The 15,628-nt window shown below is 43.2% G+C and overlaps 1 protein-coding gene across 1 annotated transcript in view; it reads left to right on the top strand.

The window, feature by feature from the left end:
- Positions 1 to 11,356, top strand: part of CTCF (CCCTC-binding factor) — a 47,502-nt gene extending 36,146 nt beyond the window's left edge. The window contains exons 9-13 of the mRNA XM_036275732.1: positions 2,321 to 2,481; positions 2,989 to 3,171; positions 3,867 to 4,002; positions 7,916 to 8,077; positions 10,152 to 11,356. Coding sequence (XP_036131625.1) covers positions 2,321 to 2,481; positions 2,989 to 3,171; positions 3,867 to 4,002; positions 7,916 to 8,077; positions 10,152 to 10,336 — 827 coding nt within the window. The 3' untranslated portion in view covers positions 10,337 to 11,356. The remainder of the gene's footprint in view (positions 1 to 2,320; positions 2,482 to 2,988; positions 3,172 to 3,866; positions 4,003 to 7,915; positions 8,078 to 10,151) is intronic.
- Positions 11,357 to 15,628: the final 4,272 nt, after the last annotated feature.

The following is a 15,628-nucleotide window of genomic DNA, read 5'->3' as shown; positions in this document are numbered from 1 at the left end:
TGGTAGCACCATAAATTTATGATCCCAAATGCAGCTAGGTTCTCATTGCTCCTGGACAGTCCAACTATTTGTCTTTGTCAGGAGTACTCCCATTCTCCTCATGAGTTCTATTCATTCCACAGATGTCTGGGTGCCTGCTGTGTGGGAGGTAAATCACTCTTATTTTCTTTATACTTCTCATCTTCCCTTTTTTTTCCTGCCACCCTGGTCTCCATAAGTAACCTCTTTTTCTACTTAACAAGAAAATTAAGTCAGCAGGTTGAAACTCCAGATTTCCTGTTATCAAACCTACCTGCGTCTATATTCACCCTCTTTCCCCATCTTGTCTGTGGCCTATCCTTTTGCATTTACCTTGATCCTACTCTTCTGTGTTGGCAGCCTTTATTTTATTTATTTTATTATTTTATTTTACTTTATTTTTTCTTTATTGATTTTAGAGAGAAAGGGAGAGGGAGAGAGATAGAAATATCAATGAGAGAGAACATGGATTGGCCGCCTCCTGCATGCCCTCCGCTGGGGGATTTGGTCCACAACCTCGGCTTGTGCCCTGACCAGGAATTGAACCGGCAACCTTTCGGTGCATGGTTTGATGCTTAACCACTGAGCCACACCAGCCATGTTTGGCAGCCTTTATTTTATACTGTCAGTATTGCCTCTGTGTCTTCATCTTCACTTTCTCAATTTGATCTTTCTCCTCAACTCTAAGCATGCTTACGCCTCTCCTGTCATTATTATTATTATTATTATTATTATTATTATTATTACTACTACTACTGATTTAAAGAGAGGAAGGGAGAGAGAGAGAGACATTGATGTGAGAAACATCTATTGGTTGCCTTCCGTACATGCCTTGAGGGGGTCAAACCCACAACCTGGGTGTGTGACCTCACTGGTGATTGAACCCACTACCTCTCAGTGTATGGGACGTGCTCCAACCAAGTCACACTAGCCATGGCTTCCTCTCCTGTCTTTAAAAAACAATTTCCCCTTCTAGGTTTAACTTTTATCTCCTTCCTAGCCAACCCTCATGAAGAGTTACATCCCTCATATTCTCTGTTCAGCAGCTCCTAATATTCCATCCATCTGGCTTATATCCTATCACTCTGTAAAGAGACCTTGCTGTGATCACTAATGACCCCACATTGCAGAATGTAAGGAACATTGCTCTTTCCATCTCTGCTGATCTCAGCACCATTCTTTGTAGTGGACTGTGCCCTTCTTTTTTATTGTTTTTGTTTTGTTTCTTTTTTCTTTTTTGCCCTCCTCCTCAAAACACTTTTTCCCCTTGGCTCCCATGGCACTGCATCCTGGGAAAGGCACTGCGTGGCTTTCTTATTTCTCCAACTGTTCCTTCTCGGATATCTCTTATTTTAACCTTTTTTTCTCTCACTGGCTTTAACTGTTAGATTTCTTAAAACATGACCCACACTCTTCCATTCTTTAATTTTTGCTTAGTGATTTCATCAGCTGCCATGATCTCACTCAAATTCTAACTCCTAAATTTATGTTCCTTTGAGTTAGGCTTAATTATAACCATCTGTACCTTGCCATCTCTGTTCCTTCTTTGATATTGTTGGCATTCCAAATTCAACATGTCCAAAACTGAATCTTTAAAACCCCCTTGACTACCCTCTTCCACTGTTCCTTGTCTCAGTAAATGGCCCCACCATCTACTTGGGTTTTTTGTTTTTGTTTTCGTTTTTAATCCTCGGTGAGGACATTTTTTCATTTTTTGTTCAGATAGAGTGGGGAGGGAGGGGGGGGGGGGGAGAGAGAGAGAGAGAGAGAGAGAGAGAGAGAGAGAAACATCGACGTGAAAGGGACACATCGAGTGGCCACCCACATGACCAACCAGGGCCAGGGACAAACTGCAACGGAGGTACGTGCCCTTAGCGGGAACCGAACCCAGGTCTCTCTGGACCACAGGCTGACGCTCTAAGCGCTGAGCCAAACCAGCCAGGGCTCTACTTGGTTTTTTAAGCTCAAAACCAGGCAATTGACCCTGACACCCACCTTCCTCTTTTGCACTCTATACTCAGTCACTAAATCCTGCTGATTTAGCTTCCTAGATTGCTCATCCATTTTCCCTCTTCCTTCTGTATTCATTGCCCTTGTCCAAGCCACCATTTTATGTTACCTATCCTATTTCAGCATCTTAACTGGTTTTTCCACATCTGTAGTTATTCCTTCTTTTAATTCATTTTCTGTAAAACAATGAGAGTAATTATTTTTAAGAAGTAGAAAAGAATGTATTATTAACTTGTTGAAATGCTTATTTGTGTTTTCACAAGTTAGACTGGGCTTTATATTTTGCTTTCAGGTGTCCACTTGAGAAAGCAGCATTCCTATATTGAGCAAGGCAAGAAATGCCGATACTGCGATGCTGTGTTTCATGAACGCTATGCCCTCATCCAGCATCAGAAATCACACAAGAATGAGAAGCGCTTTAAGTGTGACCAGTGTGATTACGCTTGCAGACAGGTAGACTCATGGTCAGAAAGCAGTTGATGCCTCATCGGTGTCAAGTTTCATCAGTGGAGGTTCTCGTAAACCCCATGGTGGCTATTTTTAAGGATAATACTTTCAAACTATGATTTATGAGGAATATCATCAAAGGTCCTGTTGATTGTATCTCAATATCCAGTTGATGTTTTATTCAGTCACAGTTTACCCACTCCACCTTACCTCTGGCAGACTCCTTTCTTGGAACTGTGGGGATTAAACTCAGGACGTGAAAGAAGGGAAGAATCTGGTCCTGATGCCTGATGCTTGGGAATGACGTAGAGAATCAGCCTAGCAGGAATGAGCATATCTGCCTGGGATTTAAGGAAGCAGTTTTGCACCCCAGTAAAGATCAGTTTATCTTCCAAATAAGCCTAGATCCTTAGGAGGAAAAAGCCTATCAGCCACATGCACACAGGTGGTAGCTGGGGTAATAGTCCTGTGACAGTCTCAGAAGTCTCTTCCCTCACCCCACTCTCTTTTCAGGAGAGGCACATGATCATGCACAAGCGCACCCACACTGGGGAGAAGCCTTATGCCTGCAGTCACTGCGACAAGACCTTCCGCCAGAAACAGCTCCTTGACATGCACTTCAAACGCTACCACGACCCCAACTTTGTCCCTGCAGCCTTTGTCTGTTCTAAGTGTGGGAAAACATTCACACGCCGGGTAAGAGTCAGAGCTTTACATCCTTCATTATTTTTTAATTTATTGTTTAATTGGTTACTAATTATTTAATTTAATTGATTGGGGTGACATCGATTAATAAAATTATATAGGTTTCAGGTGTGCAGTTCTATAATACATCATCTTTATATTGTATTGTGTGTGTTCACCTCCCCAAGTCAAATTATTACAGTTCCTAATACCGTGTTCTTGGTCTTCCACTGTAAAGCAGGGCAGTTCTTCCTACTGAGGTGTAATAGAGAGATGTTCTATCCTTTGAAAAGGGTCCGTCACGCCCATCTCAAGGTGTTGTATCTATGTGTGAACCTTTCTGCTGGTGGGGAACTCCCTAATAGGTCTGTCTCTGGTCTTCCGCACAGGACAGGGAGCTGGTCTGATCCTCCCCTGCTCTTTTTACCTGCAGGTTGCTGAGCCCTCTGCGTACAAGACCCAGTCTCATCTTTTGAGGACTCTCCTCTTCCTCTCCCTCTCTTTTCTTTCCCTCTCTTCCTCCTCCAGATGGAGTTTATTTCCCCTGAATGAGGAGAGCGTGTTTAGGATATGCTTTAGCAGACATTCAGACTTAATATAGATATCCCATTTTTTTATTTCATTAAACTAACTTCATTAAAAAAAACTTCCAAATGCTGATCTTTACCTTTTTAGTAATGTGAAAGTGGGCTTGTTCCTTTTGTTAGAATACTATGGCAAGACATGCTGATAATTGTGCTGGTCCAGATGGTGTAGAAGGGGAAAATGGAGGAGAAACAAAGAAGAGTAAACGTGGAAGAAAAAGAAAGATGCGTTCTAAAAAAGAAGACTCTTCCGACAGTGGTAAGTGACTTGTTTCTCGGTTTAGTTGCACGTGGCAGATTTTGGTACCCAGTTTGTGTACAGATATGCTGGGTATACAAGTAGCCCAGTCACTCTTTCTTTAAACCTCTAACCTTCCTAATGTGTGTATGTATTTACAACAGTGGTTAGTTTGTTCCTCGGGCAATTTTTTTTTCTTTTTTTCTCACTACATTCTAGAAATTGCTTAATACCTAATTGTTACGTTAATTTAAAGCCAAAGCAAAATTAATATCTTTACTCAATTTATCTAGATCAGTGATATTTTAAGGCCAGCAGTTTCTTTTCTATATTCATAACTTTTACATTTAGGAAGCTGGTCTAGATTTGAGCAGTGAATCTAATGGACATGAAGAAGGTTGCTTAAGCATCTTGACCACCTTCTGGTTTGACTGCCTCTGTCAGCCTAACCTTGAGATGTGTTGATCAAATTCATGAAGGTCAGCCTTTCTCTTCCTCCTTTAATCTTTTCATTTATGTTTTAAACTTTGCCTGTTTTCCTACCATTGATGCTCTTTGGGGTGTTTTTGCCTTTCTAGTCATGAAATCCAGGCAGAAGGTATGCTTTGAGGTGTTAGACTCATGAAGAGAGAGGGAGAACAAGAGTCTTGATAATGTAGGAGTCATGTTTGAGGATACAAATTTGTTCCAAAGTGTTAGGTTCTATAATGTGGATACTTGGGCTACTGGCACCCAGTTGAGAAGGCACATCTGTGACTACAGATTAAGTTTTTTATGGAAAAGAATAGAGAGGGTTTTGTTTGGGGGAATGCACATCCCCATAGCACCATCAAATTGGAGAGATTACAGATGGTGCCTAATGTATTTCTAAGGATTCCTCATTTTGTCTTCTGTTACTTGTTAGTAGAAGTAGTGGGAAGAGAATAAAAATTTTCAAAATTTCAAGAACTTTAGTCATTTTATTGGTTTTATTATAAAACCTCATGAGAATACTAGGCTTGTTATATGTAGAACTGTAAGGGGGTCTCTTTCGTTTTTGTTTATTTTAGGAAAACTTTCACTTTTCTATTCAGAATTTTAGCTTTTTCTGGGATAATATTTATCCAGTAAGCATAAGAGTAATTTGGTTTTGCTGCCTTTTTTATTTTTTATTTTTAATATGTTTTATTGATTTTTTTTAGAGAGGATGTGAGAGAGAGAAACATCAGTGTGAGAGAGAAACATCAATCAGCTGCCTCCTGCATGCACCCCCACTCCCACTGGAGATCACATCCACAACTTGGGCATGTGCCCTGACTGAGAATAGAACCAAGACTTCTCAGTCCATGGGACACCGCATAATCCACTGAGCCACACTGGCTGGGTTGCTGCCTTTTTTAGTGCAAAGTGTATTTTAAGCAGTATCTTCTTCAGTCATTAAGTTTTAAGTGAATATGTCCTTTAAAATGTCAGTGTGCTTAAGTTTTATAAAAATACACACCACTGTCTACTAAGACTCTATCTTTGGAGGACTCCTTTGTTTGGCTAAGAAAATGTATGGACTATTGGAATGTCAGAAAGCCCCAGTAAAGATCAGTTTATCTTCTAAACAAGCCTAGATCCTTGGGAGGGAAAAGCCTATCAGCCACATGCACACAGGTGGTAGCTGGGGTAGCAGCCCTGTGACAGTGTCAGAAGTCTCTTTCCTCACCCTGCTAATCTTCAGCTTTAGCTGCTCGTAGTGGCAGAGCTTCTTTCCCATGGTACTGGCCTGGGAATGTACCCTGACCGGGAATCGAACTGGGTGGATGCTCAACCACTGAGCCACACCAGCCAGGCCAGAAACATCTTTTAGCTGAAGAATTCTTAACACATTTCTACAGTTCCTCCTCTTGTCTTTTACACTGCTAGTTTGTAAAGCACAGTTTGGTTCTGGGCCTCATATTTAGTACTAGTTTCTCCCCACCCCCTCAGTCTGGGTTTTCCATCTCACTGCTTACAAAGGCCAAGCAGTCACATTTATCCCCTCCCAGAAGTTCTGCCTGTGGGCCATCTGCAAAGATTGTCCAGCAGAATTTACTGTTATTTTCAAGGCTTTTTGCCAAAATTTCTCCAAGCCAATAAGCCTTTGACCCTATTAACTTTTTTGTGTGTGCTTTCTCCCCCAATTCTGACCAAATTTAGTTTTCTAGGCATTGGGCCAACTTAGGCAAGAGGGGGGGTGTCAGGGAAGCTCTTGACACAACACCACATATGAATGTGTTCCCCACATTTCACTTAGGATTCCAATCACTTGATAAATAAGCTATTTTTTTCTGAAGATCAGGCATTTACCCAGATTTCTAAATTTGAACATTTATTCCAGAGAAAGAGAATGTACTTGTAACCTGTGCTTCCTGGAGGAAGGCAGGCAGAGTACATTTTGTGCCATGGTAGTGAGGGAGGGACAAGAGCTGTTTGGCTGCCTGCAGGGTAGGCAGCAGAACAGCCCCAAATTGAGGTTAGAAGTTTGCTTTCCATCTGCTCTAGCTTAGCTGTGCCTTACAAATCACTTAGCTTCTCACTTCTTCTATAAAATGATGCCCTGGCCAGTTTGGTTCAGCAGTTAGAGCATCGGCCTGTGGTCCAGAGAGACCTGGGTTCGGTTCCCGCTAAGGGCATGTACCTCGGTTGCAGTTTGTCCCCGGCCCTGGTTGGTCATGCAGGTGGCAGCCACTCGATGTCTCCCTTTCACGTCGATGTTTCTCTCTCTTCCTCTTCCTTCCACTCTATCTGAACAAAAAAAAAAAAACGGAAAAATGTCTTCGGGTGAGGATAAAAAATAAAATAAAATAAAATGAGGGTAACACCTCTCATTAAATAAAATAATGAAGCCTAAATGGAATAACAGAGAAATTTTAAATTGTGTTGTACAGTGTCAATACATCTAACTGTGTTTGTGTAGTAAAGTGTAAGTTACAGAGCATGATTACATGTGTTATCTCAACTCTTGATCCTCAAATCACTAGTAAGTAGGTTGAGAGCTTTAGAAATTACACAAGGAAACTGAGGTCCAGTGTGGTCATTGTCTTAGGTCTCATACCTAGTAAGAAATCTGGGGTTCAAAACCATATTATCAGGCTCCTCATCAATATTCTTTCTACAATAATTCCTTCTTTTATGTGATTACGACATTAGGGACAAAGTGAGGGAGTTAAGGATGACCTTTTGGCTTGGTACTTAAGCTGGAAATTAAGTCCAAAAATTTGGCTTTAAAAAAGCCCATCAGTCCTGGCCGGTTTGGCTCAACGGTTAGAGCGTCGGCCTGCACTCCAGAGAGACCCGGGTTCGGTTCCCGCTAAGGGCACATACCTCGGTTGCAGTTTGTCCCCGGCCCTAGTTGGTTGTATGGGTGGCAGCCACTCAGTGTGTCCCTTTCACATTGATGTTTCTCTCTATTCCTCTCTCTCCCTCTCACTCTATCTGAACAAAAAGTGGAAAAATGTCCTCGGGTGAGGATTAAGGGGGAAAAAAAACCCATCAATAATACTCCTGAAAGAACTCTTGCTGCTTATCCTGGTAAGCAGGACCTCACAGTACATTAGGAGCTTCTGACTTGCTCCCTGACACATTCTCTCTCTCTCTCAAGCAGGACCACATCTGTATGACTGGCTTAAGATGGAGTTGCCTCTAAGAATTTGAAACTCAATATTCTGATGTCTAAAGCTAAAGAAAAAATATCTAGTCCATGTAAAATATGATTAACAGTAGTGAGGCTCATTTGCTTATTAATCCTGCCACAATACCAGTTTACTCTGTTATGGCCAATAGCAAAAATTTCATCAAAAGCATTTTTTAAATGGGCTTTTAACAATAAAATTAAATACATAACAAACTTAACAGAGTATGTGATTATTTGTGTTTTTTTGGTTTTTTTTTTCCTTCCACCACCTGTTCTCCCTGATTTCATGGGAAGAAAATGCTGAGCCAGACCTGGATGACAATGAGGATGAAGAGGAGCCTGCTGTGGAAATTGAACCTGAACCAGAGCCTCAGCCTGTGACCCCAGCCCCACCACCCGCCAAGAAGCGGAGAGGACGCCCCCCTGGCAGAACCAACCAACCCAAACAGACTCAGCGTAAGTTACTTGTCTCAGCTCAGTTACTGGCTGGCATCATCTCCCAGCATGTGGGGAAGCCAGGCAGGTCCTTGTTTGGGGGGAAGATGGGAACTATAAGCCATAAGAACAAGTTAGGGTAGTGCCAGGAACAAACTGTCAGGAAGCAGTTTCTTTTAGCTTTTACTAGGGAACATCTGTGGCCTGTTATATTTCAATGAATAAAAGTTTAGCATAGAGCCCTGGCCAGTTTGCCTCAGCGGTTAGAGCAGTGGTTCTCAACCTTCTTAATGCCGTGACCCTTTAATATAGTTCCTCATGTTGTGGTGACCCCAATCATAAAATTATTTTTGTTGCTATTTCATAACTTTAATTTTGCTACTGTTATGTCTTGGGCGACCCCTGTGATAAGGTCATTCGACCCCCAAAGGGGTTACGACGCACAGGTTGAGAACCACTGGATTAGAGTGCCAGCCTTTGGACCAAAGAGTCGCAGGTTTGAGCCTCGGTTGTGGTTCATCCCTGGCCATGGTCAGGGTTGTTCGAGAGGCAACCAGTCGATGTGTTTCTCTCACATCTCTCTTTCTCTCACTCTCCCCCCATGTCTGAAAATAAAATTGAAAAATATCCTTGGGTAAGGATTTTAAAAAGTTTAGCATAGAGGGGTACTTATGTTCTACAAGATGAGTACTGTTAATATGGGAGGTTTTAAAAAATAACCAAAGTCAGTCAGCTGGCAGAATCGATGTGTTAATGTGAAAGAGCCAAACTTTAAAGGATGGAGAGAGAAAGAAATTTCTGTGCTGAGGTTGTTCTTCCTTTTAAGAAATCCTGACCTATGGATAGTTATGGCCTTCTGATTTATGAGAAGGACACAGGGGAGGTGTCTACCCTTTACTTCACATCACATATGACCGTAGGCAGCAGTCCTATAACGAGACACAGCCCTGTGACAGCAGGCTCTGGGAACTCAGGTCTCTATTCTTCTCCTATATTGCTCTAGATCTCCTGAAAGCTGGTGTGTTTTTTTGTTTTGTTTTGTTTTTTTCCTTTAACAAAGGCAGGGTTTAATCTGCTTTTTAAAATGTGTTTGCTGAGCCTGGCCAGTGTGGCTCATTAGTTGAGTGTCGACCTATGTACCAAGAGGTCGCCGGTTCGATTCCAGGTCAAGCACATGCCCAATTTGTGGACCAAATTCCAGTGCGGGGCATGCAGGAGGCGGCCAGTTGATGTTCTCTCTCATCAATGTTTCTATCTCTCCCTTTCTCGCTATCTAAAATCAATTTTTTAAAAGTGTTAATGTGGCCCTGGCCGGTTTGGCTCAGCGGTTAGAGCGTCGGCCTGCGGTCCGGAGAGACCCGGGTTCGGTTCCCGCTAAGGGCATGTACCTCGGTTGCAGTTTGTCCCCGGCCCTGGTTGGGTCGTGTGGGTGGCAACCACTCGATGTGTCCCTTTCACGTCGATGTTTCTCTCTCTCTCTCCCTCTCCCTCTATCTGAACAAAATATCGAAAAATGTCCTCGGGTGAGGATAAAAAAAAAAAAAAAAAGAAAAAGTGTTAATGTGTTTACTGAGCCTCATGTATGTCACAGTGGGCTGATTAGCTATAGATCCTGGGAACCATTTCCCCCACGTACATCTAAGTGAACAAACTGGAGAAAGGGCCCTGGGTGTGGGAGAGCTTCAGAATAAAAAACAAAAAAAATGTCAGGTTCTTACCATAAATGGATCACCTCTAAAACAGACCTACATCACACATTCCATGATCCTAGTCACATGCTGTCTACATCTTTTGCCTGTCTCAGACTATTGTAAAGACCAAATTTATGACATAAAGGAAAACTAAGACTTCTAGTACCTAATTTGGGAAGCATATGAAAGTGAATGCCAGCATTTTGTTCCGTGATAAGAGTATTGGAGCATTATGTGTGGCCACATTTTAGATAATTAAGTCTTTATTGACTTGCTTCTGTATCGCTACTGAGGCTTTCCTATATTGCTCTTTTCCATTTAGTGTCAAGTCTGGAGGGACCTTTGCAATCTTTGGGGGCTTTAATGGAGCATTTGTTTTGTTCGTGCCCTTTTTTTTTTGCCAGCAACAGCTATCATTCAGGTTGAAGATCAGAATACAGGTGCAATTGAGAACATTATAGTTGAAGTCAAAAAAGAGCCAGATACAGAGCCCGTGGAGGGAGAGGAAGAGGAGGCCCAGCCAGCTGCCACAGACGCCCCCAATGGAGACCTCACCCCCGAGATGATTCTCAGCATGATGGACCGGTGATGGCAGGGCCTTGTCATCGCCAAGACTGCTCTGGGCTGTGTTTAAACGGCCTGCATCTTAATTTTTCTCCTTTTTTTCTTCTTTTGGCTTTGGGAAAAGCACCATTTTACCAAACATACTGAGAACTAAAACTTCAAGGATGATGTTAGAAAAATGTGATTTAACTAGAACTTACCATTTGATATTAGCAAATCATGGAATGTTCTGAGTCTCTGAGGGTTTACCCTGAAGTGCTGAGGACAGTGTTGACGCCTAACTGGTTTTCTTAGATGGAAACAGAGACATTGGACCCTCTCTCTTGCTATGGTAAACCACTCCAGAATGGCCAACGGGTTTCCCAGAGTTCTATGGTCTTCCCAGGAGAGTTTTTAATTGTAAATGCAGTCTTGGGAAGGACTTAGACTTTTAAACTGGTTTTTGCTTTTGCTTTTTCCCTGACTCCCTTTGCTTGGAGTCGGCTGCACACCAATAATATGGCATGCTACGATCGGTTTTTGTCCTGAAGGCTTTGCCTCTTTCTTGGCAAAGTTTCTGGTATGGTCAAGCTTGTAAATAACTTTTTTTACATTTTAATCTTTTCCATTAATTAAGAGGTTGAAAAGAAGTGCAGTGTAAGAAAACCCAGCGTTTTAATTACTTGCAAATTAAGTTACCACAGACTGTGTAGTGTGTAAATGTTGACAAGGAATCGGATCACAATCATGTAGCAGAACAGCACCCAGACTGCTGCCTGCTAGAGACTGATGTCCATGAAGAAGATCGTGATTTCCAGCCCATGGAGCCAGCATTTGAACCTTGTACGATTAACTTTCAGTTATGGTTTCCCATCCACATTTTCTCTGCTCTGTTTGTAACTGAATTTTGTGTTTTATAAATCCTGTTAAAGCAGAAGGGTGATTATGAGTGGGTCACAGCAGCCCTTAAAAGCTGGGCCAGAAAACTTCACTAGGTCAGTAATTTAAACTTTGGATCTTAAAAAAAAAAAAAAAAGTAATAATGTGAAGCAAAACCAACTAAAAATGATTCTTGCACATGAACTGTCACATGTTTAAAATGTGTTTTTTTAGAGAGCCTCAGTCTTGTTGATTTCAAACACTTTTTCTTCTGTGTATTGCTTTTAAGAGAGCCATCAGTTAGCTATCAAACTCTAGGTTGATGCATTTTGTACTTAGCTGTACTGTGTGATATTTTTCATTATTTTAGGACACCAACATGAGACCTGTAATAAAATATGTAATGGGGTTGAAAGCTGGGGAGGAGGATCTACTGCTGTACAGCTAATAAATCATAACAAATTAACAAGTGCTCCAAATACTGTCTTGTATGATTCTGGCCTAATGAGAGGTGCAGAGGGGTCCACCTGCATGGCCTCAGGTGGTAGAGGCCTGAGGTACAGGCAGGCTATGTGGTCGCTTCTCTTAAGCAGGTGAGAGATGATCTTGGCAGATGATGGATACTAAGTGTACCCTGCCACAAGTTTTAACTCCCTGAAAGTGTAAGTGGATGGACATCTCTTGGTCCAGCCTCCATGATCCACTAAAGGGAGTGGGTTCCCCATGGCAGGGGATGGGCCACAGAGCTCAGAGTAGGAGCTGATGAAAAGCTTTGACCTCAGGATCTCAGCTCAAAAAGGGTTGGTATCAGTACCTCAAGCTCTGCCAAGTGTAGGGGAACAGAAGCTGGGCCAGTCTGCCCTAGAGAAGTTGATGAGGGGTGACAGATGTACGATATCATTTGGGGCCTCAACACTAAACCAGGTAGTGAGTGTTTAGTCTCCACCCCATCCATGGGCTAGCGCCCAACAGGGACCACAGTACCCCCAACCAGAATTGTCTCACTGGGCACATAGCTTTTATTAATTGTTAGGTATTTATAATGGAAAATCTCTGCAGAACAGTGAGATGTTTATCTTCAACAGAGCTTTTAGTTCTCATTGTATACACTCAGATGTTTGAAAGTGTAAATGTGGATCTATTTTGGATGGCAGGAGGTTAAGAAAAGTGACAAGCTCGTGGGAGTTAAGCTGATAATCCCCTATTGCATATCCCATGATAATCCTGTGTGGCTTCATTAAAAATAAAACCTGCCTTGACTGGTTGCTCAGTGGTTAGAGCATTGGCCTGTGGACCAATGAGTTGCGGATTTGATTCTGATCAAGGGCACATACCTTGGTTGTGGTTCGGCCCCAGTCCTGGTCAGGGTCATGTGGGAGGCAACCAGTCGATGTGTTGCTTTCACATTGATGTTTCTCTTTCTCATTCCCACTCTATCTGAAGATAAATGGGAAAACATCCTTGGGTGAGGATTTTAAAAAACAATAAAGGCTTCATCCTGACCGGTGTGGCGCAGTGCATTGAGCATAGGCCCACAGACTGCGAGGTCCTGGTTTGATTCCAGGTCAGGGCACATGCTTGGGTTATGGGCTTGATCCCCAGTAGGGGGCGTGCAGGAGGCAGCTCATCGATGTTTCTACCTCTTCTAAAATGTCAATAAAAAAATGTGTGTGTGGCCCTGGCCAGTTTGGCTCAGCGGTTAGAGCATCGGCCTGAGGTCCAGAGAGACCCGGGTTCGGTTCCCGCTAAGGGCACGTACCTCAGTTGCAGTTTGTCCCTGGCCCTGGTTGGGTCGTGCGAGTGGCAACCACTCGATGTGTCCCTTTCACATTGATGTTTCTCTCTCTCTCCCTCCCTCCCACTCTATCTGAACAAAAAATGGAAAAAAAAATTGTGTGTGTGTGTATATAGACATATATATATATTTTTTTGGTACATGCCTCTAGCGGGAACCAAACCCAGGACTCCGGTCTGCAGGCTGACGCTCAACCACTGAGCCAAACTGGCCAGGGCCAAAATACATATTTTTTAAAAGTATATATAGCCCAGCCAGTATGGCTCAGTGGTGGAGCCTCAACCATGCACCAAGAGGTTGCCAATTTAACTCCTGGTCAGGGCACATGCCCAGGTTGTGAGCCAAATCCCCAGCGGGGGACATGTGGGAGCTAGCCAATCGATGTTCTCTCTCATTGATGTTTCTATCTGTCCCTCCCCCTTCTCTCTCTAAAATCAATAAAGAAAAAAAACAACCTTGTGTATATACACACACATACACACCTTCAGCAAAAGCCAATTCTGTTACTTTACACCTGGGAATTTATGGGGAGGGGAGGTTCGCTGGCCTGTCTGCAGCACTCTTCCCCATTGTTAAACCGTTGTAGGTATTGGAGTGAAGAAATAGTCACACCTAAGTTATGTTGCCCATCGTCCACTGCTGACCAGCTCAGCAAGCACTGGTCCTCTTGCTTTTGAACAAGGATCTTTTAAAACCATCTGAGGGAGCCTTGTGGCAGCACTGGGAGGTGCAGCCTTGCCTGTCAGTGTGCTACAGGAGCAGGTGGGGCTTATTCCTCATGAGTTTTTAGCATTTCCTGAGCGCCCATAAGGGTGTCATGCTGTCTGGAACACAGACTGGCTTGAACAAGCTGAAGGCCTCTCCCCTTCTGAGTCATTGTCACTGCTTGTTGGAGCTGAGTCCCATGTGTTTACTTGGTCTCTGATAACAGTTCTGTTTATTTTGTCACTGTCACTCTGACCACCAGCAGTTAATGGAGGTTTGTGTCTAGCTCAGCACCCCTATCCTGATCTTTATGCTGGTCCTGGTTTACTTTTATGTAGCCCCCTGCCTGCCTTCACAGCACTCACTGGACCAGAGAGACTGCTGACACCAGTGTGGCTGCTGAGCCTCAAGAGCCTCCACCTAGGGAACAGCTCAAGCTCTATGGCAGTCTTTCCCTCTTTTACTTCTCATCCTTGTTATTCTAAACAGAAAAATCTCAGTGAAGTAGGTTTTTTTATGGTTCTGTTTTGGAGTCCTTGAGTTGCCATGATAGACTTGGCAAATGTGAGTGTTCACTGAGTACCAGGCACTGTTGTGAGCATGTCTTTTTGTTTTGTTTTTCTTTATTGATTTTAGAGAGAGAGGAAGGGAGAGAGAGAGAAACATCAATGAGCGAGGACATTGATTGGCCACGTCCTGCGTGCCCCCCACTGGGGATCAGGCCCACAACCTGGGCATGTGTCCTAACTGGGAATCAAACCGGCAACCTCTTGGTGCATGGGTCAGTGCTCAACCACTGAGCCACTCTGGCCAAGCAATGAGCACGTCTCTTAATATTTAATCCTTAAAGCAATACTTTGAGGTAAGTTAATAGCTTCAGCTGGAACTGGAACTGGAAGCCCAGAACGGTTAAGGAACTTATTCAATATCAAACAGCTGGTAAGAGCTGGAATCAGGACTTGAATTCAGGCAGTCTGCCTTCAGAACCTGCATTCTTGACATCTTGGCCATAGTGTGTGAGACCTATTGAGTTCTCACCCTAAAAGCAGTTTGTGGGCTCTATGTGGTCTTAGATCTTAACCAGATCTTGACTCTATTCAAATTGAGAGTCAGCGGAGCAGGACCTCCTCTTGCCTTTGTTGGCAGGGACTCATAGTCCTTCTCTAGCTGAGTCTTACCCTGTCAACCCTTGACTACCACACCATGGGCCATTTGCTTGAGAGGAGATGACTGCCCCCAAGTTGTTAATATTCAGTTTCTACTTTCCACTTGTCCTAGTCCTTGGTGGACCTCAACAAAGGGAGATGAAAAGGTACTCCCACTCTCTTTGAGACCCAAGGTGAGGAGAGAGAGCTGGAGATGGGAGGGAAACCAAGGAGATTCTGCCCAGTATCTCTCACCTACTCATAATTATTTCACCTCTGCCTGGCTGAGCTGTGGGTAGGCAGAGGATGTTTCTTATCTCATAAGTGGAGTTTAGATTGTAATGGAAGAAAAAAAATCCCCTCCTGTGAACCTTCAAAATCTAGTTCCTTTTTTTTTTTTTTTTATCCTCACCCGAGGACAGTTTTCATTTTTTTTTTGTTCAGATAGAGTGGGAGGGAGAGAGGAAGAGAGAGAGAGAGAGAAACATCGATGTGAAAGGTACACATCGAGTGGCTGCCACCCACACAACCCAACCAGGGCCGGGGACAAACCGCAATCGAGGTGCATGCCCTTAGCGGGAACTGAACCCAGGTCTCTCTGGACCGCAGGCCAACGCTCTAACCACTGAGCAAAACCAGCCAGGGCCCTGGTCTTTTTTTTTAATCCTCACCCAAGCATATATTTCCGTTGATTTTTTTAAAATTAATTTTAGAGAGAGGAAGGGAGAGGGAGAGAGACACATCAATAGATGAGAGAAAAACATCAACATCAATTGGCTGCTTCCTGTACAATCTCCTTGCTAGGGATTGAATG

This window comes from Molossus molossus, unplaced genomic scaffold (assembly GCF_014108415.1).
Source record: "Molossus molossus isolate mMolMol1 unplaced genomic scaffold, mMolMol1.p scaffold_m16_p_21, whole genome shotgun sequence".
Lineage (NCBI taxonomy): Eukaryota > Metazoa > Chordata > Mammalia > Chiroptera > Molossidae > Molossus > Molossus molossus.
This window is presented reverse-complemented; position numbering and strand designations above follow the sequence as displayed.